This window comes from Asterias amurensis, chromosome 14 (genome assembly GCF_032118995.1).
Source record: "Asterias amurensis chromosome 14, ASM3211899v1".
NCBI classification, from domain to species: Eukaryota; Metazoa; Echinodermata; class Asteroidea; order Forcipulatida; family Asteriidae; genus Asterias; species Asterias amurensis.
This window is the reverse complement of record NC_092661.1, coordinates 10,092,429-10,103,543: the sequence shown is the minus strand read 5'-3', so window position 1 is coordinate 10,103,543 and position 11,115 is coordinate 10,092,429. Positions and strand designations below refer to the sequence as shown.

General features: G+C 38.4%; 1 protein-coding gene across 1 annotated transcript in view; it reads right to left on the bottom strand.

Annotated features, from left to right (window-relative positions):
• Positions 1-527: 527 nt before the first annotated feature.
• LOC139946881 (E3 ubiquitin-protein ligase E3D-like) overlaps positions 528-11,115 on the bottom strand; it is a 40,712-nt gene continuing 30,124 nt past the window's right edge. The window contains exons 9-10 of the mRNA XM_071944641.1: positions 7,717-7,855; positions 528-2,335 (exon numbers count right to left, since the gene is read on the bottom strand). Of these exons, the coding sequence (XP_071800742.1) occupies positions 2,315-2,335; positions 7,717-7,855 (160 nt within the window). The 3' untranslated portion in view covers positions 528-2,314. The remainder of the gene's footprint in view (positions 2,336-7,716; positions 7,856-11,115) is intronic.

Here is an 11,115-nt window from a genome sequence, read left to right as displayed (position 1 = left end):
TCATCACATTTATCTTGGGGTAGACTACCCATTAGAAATGAACACCGAGTCCAGATCAAAATGTGACATGCTGAAACTACGGGCAAATTATTCCTCTCTCATTCATGAACATGTGCTGCTTCAAAAATACGGGTACTTTCATTAAGGTAGATTAATATTGTATGGTCAATTATTATTATACTGATATTCCGAAATTATTTTCTGCGAAAAGGTAATTGGAAAATAATAAGAAATAAATTGATGTTGAGGTGATTACATTTCAAAATGTCTATATTTCAACACGTAAAAGCGAGGGCTAATGTTTGTCCAGGAAAGCAGTGGTTTTTGTTGCTAATATGCTTATTTGTGGTGTGGACTTTTGATCAGAATTCTCTCCCACACATAAGGTTCAATGATTTGTTTGTGTGGCAAAACACAAACACATGCAATGAAAACTACGAAAATAAATGGACAAATAAATAGACAAATACATAAAACAGACAGGCAAAAAGAAATGGCTCAACCTTACACTCAATTTATTCGATGGGAAATGTTTAATAGTATTTTATCTCTTCGGCCTACCAACTGTTTCTATGCTTTAGAATACATGTACTAGCGACAAAAATGAAGAACCCAACATAAAATAAAACACGTTTCTAGAACATCAATGTGAAGTTCAAATTAGTGTGTTTGATTATTATTATTTTCTTTCAATAAAGCTGGATTGTATTTCGCTTTGCTCCTCCAACAAGCTCTCTTGGTTATTGTTTATCTTGGCCTAAAATGTTCAACAAGGTAAGTTTAAATCATAGGCCTAGATTTGACAAAATTGTCAATTCTGATACATCTACAATGTATACGCTCGGTGTTTATACAAAACTTGTAACTGGTTAACGTTTAAAGGCAGTGGACACTATTGGTAATTACTCAAAATAATTATTAGCACAAAAACTTACTCGGTAACGAGTAATGGGGAGAGGTTGATAGTATACAACATTGTGAGAAACGGCTCCCTCTGAAGTGGAGTAGTTTTCGAGAAAGAAGTAATTTTCCTAAAATTTGATTTCGAGACCTCAGATTTAGAACTTGAGGTCTCGAAATCAAGCATCTGAAAGCACGCAACTCTGTGTGATAAGGGTGTTTTTACTTTCATTATCTCGCAACTTTGATGACCGATTGAGCTCAAATTTTCACAGGTTTGTTATTTAATGCATATGTTGAGATACAGCAAGCGGGAATACTGGTCTTTGACAATTACCAATAGTGTCCAGGGTCTTCTGATACTTCACTGTGACAAAGCGATTGCCTCCATCCCTTGGTGGCCTTAAACTACTATAGTCGAAAGTTACTATTTTCTCATATTTTGCCCTATAGAAAAAGGATCAAGCCTTGGTGCCTTGGCATTTCAAAAACTACGCATGACACGGACCTGACTATACGCACGTAATGCCTCGGTTGGAGAAGAAATCGTTTCTAGTGGTGAGATCAATCACAGTATCTTGATCAATGCTATGACACTAATATGGTGCTCTCCATACAACATAGTTTGCGGTATACTAATTTGTCTACAGGCGCTCTCTGGTTATCCCTTATGGACGTCACCGGGATAACATTTCCTTTGATTTTTACAGGTTAATCTATAACACTATCTATTCCTATAGATAGGCCTATCAATGATTCTTAAATGGGTCGCCTAGCGGGAATATTCATGTGTTAAATTTCCAGCGTGTTTTAGATACAATCGAATGGAGATCATGTGCCTTGGAAAAAGTGGGTAAACGGAGCATTTTCCCCCAAGTCACTGGATGTGTTTACTAATAAGCCCGCAAAACATGTATCCTCTGATATAGTTTTGAGGCGTTGAACGATGAGATGTCAATGTATAATCGGTTCGCAGTACCACCATGTGTATAATATCTACTTTGCTGTGTAGACTTTGTTCTTTGATAACTTGACCATGCTTTTTGTTCTATAATGGGCGAAAAGTAGGACATCGGCCGGGACTACTTCTTTCGTTTTAGTGGATCGAGGGGACTTCTCGCTATCAACTTCACCACCGCGGAGTGAGTTCTTCAAATCTCGCCCATCTTCGTCCGGGTGTGAAGTGTCGTGCTAGCCTGATTACAGTGGAACTGCTTCTAATAGAGAAACATGACGGCTACAGTAACTACACTAGCCTATACAGTGAAGGTTTTCAACCTATAAGCATCTATGACATTTCCCTTCGAAAATGAGAAGAAAGAAAAATAGTTAAATTGACAAAGTGACGGAGTGAACTGCCGGGGCAAAGACATACCATCAGATGAACTCGAGTGTTAAACCGGATTAATCTCGGTCAAAGGCGCAAGTATCCAACCTGGAAATAAAATTGAAACATTTTTTGTTTTATTCTTATCTGAAATCTTAAAAGGGGGAAAGACAATTATTACAAATAAAACTGTTGTCTTGTCCGCATGCAGGACATTCATTCCAAGAATGCAAGACCCCTAACTTTTATGTAGACCAATTAGCTGTGATGTGACGTGCAACCTTTGGGGCACCAAAATACACTGTTTTTTTGCCCTTGAAACGTGACACGGTAATGTTCAAATGCTGGTACAAATTGGATTTTGCCAGAAAGTTTACCTGACACTTTGAAGAAAAAAAACCCTGTCCTGTGAAAAACTAGACTTGTCAAGTACAAATCAGAGAAATGATCGTTTCGGTGTGTAATTTACATTGGAGGGGCTTCTAGACACGAGTACAAATCACGTGCTGTCTTTATCCACCAATCAATATCAACTTGTTCTGACCAATCAAACACACTCGCAATTACCACCAGAAATGACAAGCCTTGAACAAATTAAATCTCAATGTGACACTCACATAGAGCAAGGACTTCAGCATTAATGCCAGATGCCCTGTAATGGAGATACATGACAGGAAACAATGCATAAAGATGCATCACAAAACTTTGTTGTACAACCCTACAGCAGACATCATCCTGAAATATCGAATCAGTCGAATTCATATCAAGATCACATAGAATGGCAACGTGACAACCATCGCAAATGAAGCAGTAACACTGGGTGTCAACAACCTTTAAGTTATGTTGTAAAGGACACGAAAACCCCCGTATTATCAAGATTATCACAAACTCAGTTCTCAAAAGCTCAAGAATTTGCTATAATCCTCATCCTTGAAATGATTGATGCTTGGATACGAGTCGTCACTTACTTTTAATATTTAATTGTCGTAGACCACACATTGATGCTAATACCCCTATAAGTCTCGGGATGACGAATTTCGGTTTAACATTTTGACAACTAAATAAAATGGTGTATGGAATAAGCGTTACATGAACCAATATGAGCTCAATAGATACCTTTATAAACCTGATCGATCAGTCTTCAAGTAAAACGCAATGGCCCACTACTCACTTTCCCCTAAACCGGAAACATTTATTCTATCAGCAAAATACACACTTGCAAAGGAGCATTTGAAACACCGACAAAGTCTGGCTCAAAGTGACAACTTAAGTATTGAGGTGAGGCGCTAAGACTTTACAAACTTAGGAGCCAAGTTAGCAACTTGTGGTTTTGTTTTCTCTATACATAACGTACAATCAGCACTATACATTTTAGGCATGAGAGTTTTTGAAGTAGGGAATACACGCATTGACACACTCAATGTTCTTCCTCTTGGCCCGTTGTACTCACTTTCCCCTAAACCGGAAACATTTATTCCGCAAAGTGCACACTTGCAAAGGAGCACTTGAACGATGACAAACTGACTCAAAATGACAACCTTTAGGTGTTTAGGTAAATACGCTATGACTTTACCAACTTTAGGAGTCAAGTTAGCAACTTGTGTTTTTGTTTTCTCTATACATGACGTACTTGTAATCAGCACTAAAGCAAGAGAGTGTTTGAAGAACGGAATACACGCATTATTGGCACACTCAATGTTCTCCCTCCTGGCCCATCCACTGTACTCACTTTACACTAAACCGGAAAAATGTGTTCCGCAAAAACCACACTTGTAATTGGGCGATTTGAAACAATGACAAACTGTGACTCAAATGACAACCTATGTGTTTATGTATTACATTATAGCGTCTTAAAGGCGCTATAACTTTACCAACTTAGGAGTCAAGTTATCAACTTGTATTTTTGTTTCTCTATACATGACGTACTCGCAACCAGCACTAAGGGCGAGACAGTGTTTGAAGAATGGGAACGCGAGAAGGGTGGGTTAGGCGCCTCTGTAGGAGGTACCATGCCTGGCTGTCGGCCAGTCCAAACATGTATCGGTATAGACAGAGCGAAGATTCCTTGTACGAAAACATGCTGACTTGGAATGAGATACCTACTCTAATTAACCGCGCCCGAATGCCTTTACTTAAATAATACTGTTCTTTAAAGGGGATGTTGAGAGACACTTTGTAGGTAACAGATCATCACCACATTTTGTGAGCTAAAAACTCCCGGGGTCAGAGCTGACCCAGATCCCGGGCAGCCTGATCCTTTTCCGTGTCAAGCTGACCCCGGAAAAAGTTTAAATTGTGATTTTTAACTCTGCGACAGTTTGACTCATTTATGGATGTTTTAAGACGGATTCCGGGTCATATTAAACCCATAAATAGGTCGGGCACCACTGGAACCGGATCCGGGTCAATTCAGATCGGAAGATTTTAGAGTGCATGCAGATGGGTGTCTGGGATACCATGTTCCGAAAAGAGAACCCATTCTCTATGTCACTTATAATGCTGCACGTTTTCTAAACCCAGTTTCAAAACTCTGTCAAACTCCTTGTGTAAACTTTGGAGGCTCTCGCAGACATTCAATTTAAAAATTTTACTCTAATCGTTACAAGCATGTTGTGACGAACGTTATACAAATTAGGGGTGCAGATGTGGTGAAGCATCCTACCATAATGGTATCTTGCTGTGATTTAAGTCATCTTCTCGGCTGGGCGTAAATTATTATCAATCAGTGTCATCTTCTGCGTGTATCTTACTAATTCATCAACACGCGAGTTGGTTGCATCTCAGAACTGGTACTTCACAGGGCAACAAAGGCAACATGCCTTGGTGTACCGAATAGTGACCTTTGAAATGTTCAAATGGAACTTTTACTTTCTCTCACAGAGGTGCCCCTTCAAAAGAAAAGCTGCCTTGCCCTATAGGCCTATAAACGAAGTATCTATTTGATTTGACTTTACACTGTCACATGCTCCTATACTCAGAAGCTTAACACAACCATTGTATGATGAAAAACCAGGGTTATGGTGACAAAGTTTGTTAAATTAAGAGACATGTAAACTCATGTAAAGATACCTTGGTTTACATCATTAGGTAGCAACTTAATTTACTGTAGAAAGTTTCTTACATCATGTTGTGAACAAAGTTTTAACAGTAAGTCCATCAACCGTAATCACAAGCTTTACACCATGGTTATTGCATTGAAGTCATCTGTTTATTAGGGGTTTTTTTCGCCATCAGATTCGGACTTTCTCCTATCTATCAGGCATGTCGTTTGAAGAGACAAGCGATTTTTAGATAGGGAAAGAACCCCATGTAGCGGCCGGTATAAATCGTGCGAAGATAATAAAGTGTTTTCGCGCCAAAGGTTTCGCGCCAACGGACAGTCCGCAGGTGTCAAACCAACCATAGCATGGGGGCATCACAGGGCGGGTTTACCAACTCCCTTGATGGTTGCTTCGGCCACACAACTATATACAGTAGACTGAAGATGCCTGATCATTGATAAGGTATAGGATGGGTAATTGCAGCACCTGGAATGCAAGGTAGCCACAGAGAGGCGCAGAAACCCGCTGTCTGATAGTGCAAAAGTAGCGTCCCTCGTCTCACCGACGTCTGTTTGATGCCTACGTCAATGACAACTTCAAAAGATGAACGTCAATATTTCATATCAGACATCGTCGTACTGTTCGAAACATCTTCATACTGTTCGAACAATCGAGACCACATTACCTCTTTTCGGAGCCAACACTCCCACAAAAGAGATTTACGCATGGTTGTACCCGCAAGTTTGTTTATTTCTTCCTACCATTACTTGCATTTAAGATCCTAGGGATCAACTGTCATTGCCACATGGAACAGTCGTTGGGTCTGGGGTTTGATTTGATGATTTCTCATCGCAGCTGCAACAGTTGTGCCCAAAAGGTAGCAAATAAAACACCCGCTCTTATTTTGCAGTGTTACTCTATTTCGGCTGTCAACGCGCCATTTGTGGAGTTTACAAAATGAACTTAGTATTTTGTTTTGGTAAATAAATGTCACCTTTGAAAGAATTGCACAAGTGTTTTTCTGTGAGGGCTCCAAAAATAACTTTACAATTGTACCAACTTGTTGAAGGAGTGGAACAAATTTAAACTCAAACTCTTGTGACAAAACTACGGGGCTATGACAGTGCCATACAACTGGTTAAGATATCCCATAACGATGACATCATACAGACTGCTGTCATCTCAATATAAATATCAAGGAATGATATCCTAAACAAAAACATGTCATCATCCCAAGACGAGATGCGGACATCCTAAGATGAGGACATGTTAAAGATGAGGACATTTCTGCGCCTTGAACACCCAGGAGGGTGGATATGTGTGCATTACAAGTCTCATTATTATTACTATCCTAAGATGAAGACATCCTAAGATGAGGACATCCTATCAGCAACATGTCTACCTCTAAAGGTTAATTTAGGATGGCAACATCCTGTAAAGTGGGATGTCCACATACTGAAAACTGAGAACTCCTGTCTAGTTTGTTTCAAGATGTTGTCATCCTGAGATAAATTGTCTCAGTCAGTTGAAATCTTATTCCCAAGGTGCCATCGCCATTAGTTAAAAATCATTGGCAGGTCAACTTTCTACGTCAAGGATCTTGTTTCCTCGAGACATTCTTTCTTAAAATCTTAACAAATTGGCTGGCACTTACAGAGAGGACTTTCTTTATTCTCCACATCGTCTTAAAGCAATAAACGCAGACAGGGTTTTTGACAAAACGTGAATAGGAACCCACTGATGTAGAACAGAGAATTATGTTGGCAAACACACAACCCCTTTAAGGGATTGTCCATTTCAACATTTTTATGATAAACTAATAGTAAAAGGAAAGTAGTTACATTAAAAAAATGTTAAAAAAATGATAACGTAGGGCAATTATATTCAATAAGAGGGGCGCAGTGTTTGTCAGAAAGACAAAAGCATACATTATAAAGTCGAGAAGTCTCTTTCCTTTGAATTAAGTTGATCTATACAGTGGTATCTTCTCCTGTTTTTCACCTAAGTGAACCACAGTTCACACCTCACCTTGGACAAGGTAATATCATGTGTGTGTTTTTTCACCTAAAAGGCTATCACCCTACATGTTTTTACATATGACAACATTGCAGGGCACTATTGAACAATTAACAACAGATTGCAAACACCAGTGGGAACTTAAAGATAGGGTCATAGATTGTCTGTTGTCAATTTAATGCTGATTTATCTGCAATGTCAACAAAAATATACTTTGTACAAATCTTGCTTGTCAACATATTTGTTTTTATATTATCTCATTTCAGACAAAATATTTTCGCAAGATGCTAACCACTATTACCATTTTTACAATAAGTAAGTATCTTGCGAAATTACAAAAAAATTCTCTTTTGTGGATAAAGAAAATTATGACCCTACGTTTAAAGTACTGAGACATACCTTAAGAAACAAAAAAGATTAAGAAACTCTTACCTTAAAGCCATTCATTTGCCTAAGAGAGGCGGGTGTGTGCTGGTTGCTATCTGCTAATAACATCATTAACTCCAAGCAGGTAGTCTTGGGCAATGGTACAGCTTGTACAGATAGATCTTTACTCCACTGTTGATACACACTGCAAAATCACAAACAATGAAAATGAAAATGACGATTCTAATTGATACAATAACTTTGGCAAACACTTGTTGGTTAAAATCAAGTGTGTAATCAAAAGATATTTAAGTTTACACGTAATGTTAGTTTTGACAAATTAAGCTCTGAAAATCAACATTGCCAATTCCCAGGAAGTTTTTGAAAAGTTCTTTTTAATATCTAATAAAAAAAATAAAAACCTCTGATGTTAACAGAGAGTTTGTTCTCTATTCCCTATGACTTGCTACAGACGAACCCTTGTTTCCCTGTACTACAAGATTGTATGTTAACTGTAAAATGTAACATGTGTTAACATGTTAGGATTCATCTGTGTACCATCATAAATGCACAGACAAACATCTATTGTACAGACAAGCAAATTTTGTCAGAACCTGGGCCCAATTTTATGGAGCTAACTGTTAAAACAGCAAATTTTGTGGATTTTCTTAGTGCTGCTAAGTGGAAGTGTCATGGCCTAGCAGTTAAGAGCACCGAATTCAAACTCTGGTGTTTCTGATAAGCAGAGTGTGGGTTCGAATCCCAGTTGTGACACTTTAGCAGCTTGTCCTTTGAATGTGTCGTTAAGCTGTTTGTCCCTTGTGTTGTGTAACGCATGTAAACTAACCCAGTGCATGTATCAAAAAGAGAAGGGGTTTGCCCCGGTGTTCTTGGCTAGATTGGCAGCATAGAGTGCCACAGCAAGGCATGCTAAATCTAGTAAGCACTTCAAACGATGTAACAATGAAAATCCATGGTGAACATGCAAGCTGGCTGCCTAAATTTCTTGCTAACCTGTGGACTACGCTTACCCTTTAAAAATTTGTCCGTTGCAGTTAGCCTGAAAAATTTGCTTACCGTTAAGCAGCCCTAAGATATTGGCCTCGGACATGTCAGTTGAGTTAAGATTGTTGATCTTACTCAGATCCTTCAGAAGGTCACTTTAAACAAACTAATCTGATCAATGCAGGGAGCAATGAGCAGAGACTTCAGGCAGAAGTCAGTGGATTATGCTGGATTATATAATGGTGAAGCCATTATTTCTGATAAAGCAGACATGAATGACTGGTTGACATACGTGTAGATGTTTTGTTCATCAAGAGAACAGTTTTTTGTTTTGTTTTCTATTAACTGCACAACATTCCAATAAGGAAAACCCAAAATGGGAAAAACCCGTGCAATCAGGTAGGGACTGAAAACCCAATCCATATGCAAGGCTCCAGTCTGAGGTGGGATTGGAATCATGGTCCACAGAAGTGAAAGACAGGGAAAGAACTACTGAGCCAACCTGATCCCCATACAGTACAGATCAATGTACATGCTAAAATCTAGTCAAAGGCAGTGGACACTATTGGTAATTACTCAAAAAAATTATTAGCATAAAACCCTACTTGGTAACAAGTAATCGGGAGAGGTTGGTAGTGTAAAACATTGTGAGAAACGGCTCTCTCTGAAGTGGAGTAGTTTTCAAGAAAAAAAGTAATTTTCCAAGAATTTGACCTCGAGAACTCAGATTTAGAATTTGAGGTCTCGAAATCAAGCATCTGAAAGCACACAACTTTGTGTGACAAGGGTGTTTTTTTTTCTTTCATTATTATATTGCAACTTCGATGACCCATTGAGCTCAAATTTTTACAGGTTTGTTATTTTATGCACATGTTGAGATACAGCAAGTGAGAAGACTGGTCTTTGACAATTACCAATAGTGTCCAGTGTCTTTACGCAAAGTTTCAAATCCTTCTCATGTAATGATGTTACAAATGTACCACAAACCTCACTAGGTTATTTACAATTCAAAAATTTAAATACTACTCAAGAACGTGGTGTAACTACAAACTTTATGAGGTTGGATGCTGTTGTACGCAAACTTTCTAAACGACAGACATAAAACTATTGCCAAAATACAATGATAACATTTCAGTTTTATACAATCCACTGTATAGAAATTCAATGTTATAGGAAAGACAAAATGCAATCCCAGCATCAGCGGGAAACGACTTGAAAGTAAAAAGCATCCTTGAAGGCTACTTTAATCAATGTCTTACTAAAATGTTTTTATTGCGGAGAGGATGAGTCTATGTATGATAGTGATGTTGATACTGACATTCTAAACTCAAGGGCAGGCTCAAAGTGTCTTAACGTACGCTCCAAGCAACTGTATTAATGTGTAGTCGGAACATTCTTTAATGGAAGCTTGTCCATAGGGAATGTACACTTTGTGCGGCTCCTTTACTTGTATGTAGGGGAACAATAAACAAGTAAAAGGTATCAACATTAATGAGTGGTACACTGTTTTTCAATGACGCCTGAAAGCGTTTGCTTGCCAAGCAGAAACACTTAAGTCTAGATGTAATATACATGTACATGTAACTCTTCCACCCTATAGGTACTTTTAAGAAAGGCACTACCTGGTTCAGGCACTTAATGTCCTACTATCCCACGCCCAGAACAAATTCTAGTGGAGTATTTTGTCAAATATATGCCCCAACAAGCCTGACAAAAGCAGAGTATTTAAAGCAAGGATCGGTAAACAGCACAGGGTAAGAGTCAATGATCACCAAAAGATCTGAAAATAGGGTCCAAATTTAAGGGGGCAAGTTGAAAAGGTGCCATTTTTTTTATAAGGAAATTTGGAGAACAGTTTCCTAGATAGAGAAGTAGATCAAAGAGCATTTCTTTGAATCCGAAGAAAATAAAAGCTTTGTTTTCACGAGGCAGACAAACAAAAGGTCTTAAACTAGGATCCAAATTTAAGGAGGCAATTTGGAACGGTGGAATATTAATGAATGTACTGGTCACAAGTCCTTCACTTCACAGATCAAGTAACCAATGATAAATTGCAACACTAAAGAGCAACAGTTGACTGTTAAACTGAAGCAAGACGAAAGCCCTGTTTCATACTTCCTGCGAATGCAATTACTGTACAAATTTTTAAGTCACAAATTCACAGCGAAAAACTCACAACAGTTGAACTAAGCGCAACAAAACTCGCTTCACGCTCCCATTCGCAGGAAGTATGAACCGGCATTTGTAATCAATAGCTTCAACTAGTGGCAAAGCGTACTTCAAACTTCCTTTTTTACTTGTAAACTGTCGTGATGAAATGAATAACATTAAAATTGAAATTCTTTAGCTATATAGTTCTGTAGTTAACGACACCTTCAGACACATGCATCATGTACATTCCAAAAAGTTATTCGTCTGATCCTAAATAATCGTATTGCTGCCTTAGGCAACCTACTTGTG